The sequence below is a fragment of the Brassica oleracea genome, chromosome C3, assembly GCF_000695525.1.
Source record: "Brassica oleracea var. oleracea cultivar TO1000 chromosome C3, BOL, whole genome shotgun sequence".
In the NCBI taxonomy this organism is placed as follows: Eukaryota; Viridiplantae; Streptophyta; class Magnoliopsida; order Brassicales; family Brassicaceae; genus Brassica; species Brassica oleracea.
This window is the reverse complement of record NC_027750.1, coordinates 44,475,937-44,479,906: the sequence shown is the minus strand read 5'-3', so window position 1 is coordinate 44,479,906 and position 3,970 is coordinate 44,475,937. Positions and strand designations below refer to the sequence as shown.

The 3,970-nt window shown below is 36.9% G+C and overlaps 1 protein-coding gene across 1 annotated transcript; it reads left to right on the top strand.

Moving 5' to 3' along the window:
- Positions 1–389: 389 nt before the first annotated feature.
- On the top strand, positions 390–3,207 carry LOC106332913 (endoglucanase 16-like). The gene is made up of 8 exons (XM_013771400.1): positions 390–771; positions 842–1,054; positions 1,295–1,495; positions 1,576–1,653; positions 1,774–1,923; positions 2,005–2,113; positions 2,194–2,357; positions 2,633–3,207. The coding sequence occupies exons 1-8, from the start codon at positions 550–552 to the stop codon at positions 2,954–2,956; spliced, it is 1,461 nt and encodes a 486-aa protein (XP_013626854.1). The 5' UTR covers positions 390–549; the 3' UTR covers positions 2,957–3,207.
- The last annotated feature ends 763 nt before the right edge of the window (positions 3,208–3,970 follow it).

Sequence of the window (3,970 nt, the reverse complement as noted above, 5' to 3'; positions counted from 1 at the left end):
CGAGAGAAACTATTATGCTACTTAGGTTTCCTCCAAACTTGACAAAAGGATAATGTACTGAGTCAGTGAAGAGTGATGTAGGAGCATATTATCCCGAGGGATGTAGTGATGTAGTCTCGGTGACGAGTGATGGAGGAGGAGCAATGTATGATTTATAAATTAATTGAGAAAACGAACAATCTGAAAACTTTTTTTAGGATTACAAAAATTAGAAAAGAAAATGAAACAAAAAACACAAAATAGTGACCAATGGATATGAATACCTAAGTCAAGATTAGTAAATCTATACTTAACTTTCCAAGAAAATTCTATTTTAAGTCCCTAAATTTTGCGCAATCTGAAATCCAATATAAAACCTGAGGTAGAAGAAGCATAAAAAATAAATAAATAAAGAAAACAAGAAAAAACGGAAAGTCTGCAATTTCTTTTCGTTTTTTTTGTTGTTGTAATAAATTTATAAAAAAGGGAAAAATATTCAGTTTTTTTTTCTGTGATCACTTCTTATATAAAGAGTTTCTATTTTTATTACAAAAAGAAACTTTTGAAAATATGGGTAGTCATGGGGATAAAGGAAGAAGAAATGTTGTGATTAGGGCTATATTGTTGGGTCTCATAAGCATTGTATGTGTGAATGGTACTATCATTAATTACAAGGAAGCCTTAACCAAATCCCTAATCTTCTTGGAGGCTCAAAGATCAGGCAAACTTCCTCCTAACAATAGGGTTCCGTGGAGAGGTGATTCGGCTCTTGATGATGGCAAACTCGCAAATGTAAGTTTTTGTGCTATATTTATTAGATTCATTACCAACATAATCTAATAATATGAGTGTATCTGTATAGGTAGATTTGGCGGGAGGGTACTATGACGCAGGAGACAATGTGAAATATGGTCTTCCAATGGCGTTCACGATAACAACGCTGGCTTGGTCCACCATTAACTATGAAAAAGAACTCCATGCCGCTGGAGAGCTCGAAAACACTCGTGCAGCAATCCGTTGGGGAACGGATTATTTACTCAAATGTGCTTCTCGCGAGAACCACCTCTATGTTCAGGTCCGAACCAAATATGTATTTAAGAAACATGTAGACATTTTAAACCTATTTTTCTAAATATGATTCTAAGATATACCAAACATTGTTTTACGTCTGGAATGGAAAGACTCCATTGTTTCATCAATTTGCATCATGCAAGAAAGATGAAAGTGGAAGTTTTTCAAAAAGAAACAAAGATGAAAGTGCTCATTTCCTAGTTAATTATAATGGTTGTGCGCCTATGAATATATGATCATATAGGTTGGTGATCCGAACGCGGATCACAAGTGTTGGGCGAGGCCTGAGAACATGCAAACGCCAAGGACGGTGTTGGAGATAAGTGATAAAGATCCTGGCACAGAAATCGCGGCCGAAACTGCCGCTGCACTGGCTGCTTCCTCCATCGTTTTCCGCCACATAGACCACATGTACTCCCGCCAGCTCCTCAACAAAGCCAAATTGGTATGCTTATCAATATATACATATTTTCACACATACACATTAATAAATAAACTAAAGATATATAAATATTCAATATGTAGCTCTTCAAGCTAGCCAAGAGCCACAAGGGTACATACGATGGAGCATGCCCTTTCTACTGTTCTAACTCTGGTTACAACGTAAATCTCAAAACTATAACTTCCAAAGCATTTTCTCTTCCAAATATCAATTTTTTTCTCTGTTTTTAATATGTTTTTGTTCACACTGTAATTGATATCAATTTTGACACAAATCTGAAGGACGAGTTACTATGGGCGGCAACATGGTTATACAAAGCAACAAGGATTGAGGTGTACCTTAGCTATCTCAAATTTGAAGCCATAAGTGCTTACGTCGCTGAGTTTAGCTGGGATCTCAAATACGCCGGTGCGCAGATCCTCATTCTTGAGGTAACACATGGCCACAATTAAAGTTTGTTTTGGTGAAACAAGTTCATGCATAGATATGGGTATTTATGTATATATATGCAGATGATATTCGAAGGCGCAAAAGGACTTGATCTATATAAACAACAAGCTGATAGTTTCATCTGCTCAAATATCCCGGAGAGTCAGTACCACCAAGTGTTCACTACCCCAGGTACTGCCTACATATATTAACATACATTATAAACATATTTATATTTTGATTCACAGCGTGATCTTATTTATTAATAATAGGTGGTCTGATTCACTTGAGGGATGGAGCGAACACTCAATATGTCACGGCGACAGCCTTCTTGTTCTCGGCCTACGCCGATATTCTCCAGAAACACAACCAAAAGATCACTTGCGGAAGCAAACAATTTGATTCAACAAATCTCATGGCCTTCGCGAAAAAACAAGTAATATTTTTTTCTTTTAAATATTCTTTACTCTTTCGTTTGATTTTTTTGTGTCCTTACAAGTAAACAATCATAGTTTGTATAAAGAGTTATACGTTAGACCACTATACGGGCACACCTGTTTAGGAACTGGAAGTTTCACATGTTTTTTTTCACTTATGAAGTGATTCGTAATATATATATATATACTACAACGTAGATGCAAGGAAATGCTTGTAGTTCGCACGAAACAATAGAAAATGGCCTGAATTTCTTTATGCCTTTGCACGTTTCAGATTGACTACATATTAGGGCATAACCCAAAAGGAAGATCGTACATGGTTGGATTCGGACCAAACCCGCCAATGCAAGCCCACCACAGAGGAGCCTCGGTTCCAGTGGCTGAAGGCAACGAGCCATTAAGCTGCCCAATGAGCTTTGTGAAATGGTTCAACAAGAACCAGCCTAACGCTAACGAGTTGACAGGAGCCATCGTGGGAGGACCCGACCGTCAAGATAATTTCCAAGATTTCCGGTGGACCTCTGCTTACACGGAGCCTTGCACTTACATCAACTCTATCGCCGTGGGTGTTCTCGCTAAGCTTGCCGCCACGGCTTAGAATCATATATACCACATTTCATAACAAGTATTATTCTAGGGTTTCCTTTGACTAATATATTTGCATACGCCTGTGGCTATTTATTGTGAATCTATTTTCATTCTTTTTACCTTTGTAGGTAGATTTCTGGAAATATGGTTTCCCGAAAAAATAAAATTGTCATGGGTATAATAATAAGCCCTAATGTTAAAACAATAATTAAGTGAAATTAATGAATAGCCGGAATGGTAAATTCCTACCATTTCATGAATATTTTTTTGAACTTTATTTTGTTTTGTATGAAACAACGTTCTACTGTTAATTTCAATGTAATTTCTATGGAATTTTCAATTTAAGTACACAGATGATCGTTGCCATGGTGTGTGGTGGAGGTGAATCTGCCGACCAAGTATTATTTGTTGGTTATATAATTTAGTAATTTGGAAGATAAGAACTACAAATTCCATCGTCGTTGTGCTCTTGATCTACAAATTCCACCATACGTATTGAATCTATTCATCTGTGTCTCATGCTCTTAATCTGTCACAAGCCACCACGCAACGAGCAAGTCACGGTTCACAATTCACAAGGGAATCATGGGAAGCGAGTATAGAAAAATACTTCACATGATCATTAATTTATATTTTAACCTTATAAATATTATATCACTCAGTGGTTGGTAATGAAGATCACCAAATTCGGTACAAACCTCAATGAATATATGTTTCATAATATTCAGTGTGTTCAAGCAAGTTAAGCACATCATAATTCATTGGATAAGCAAGAGTCTTTACATAAACACTCAAATGAATATTCACAACAATTTAATGATGCAATCGCAGACAACCATAAATCATCAATCTGAACACTAGACTTACCTTACACTCTTACAAGATTGGCTAAGGAAGACTAGACGAGTTTAAGCTTACAGAACCTGCTGGAAACTCAAGATTTAGAACAGCCACTGAGATGGTTACAAGGCATGGAACCTATAACCAAGCTCAGCAAGGAGTCTAGCGTCCAAAGAGGTTGCCC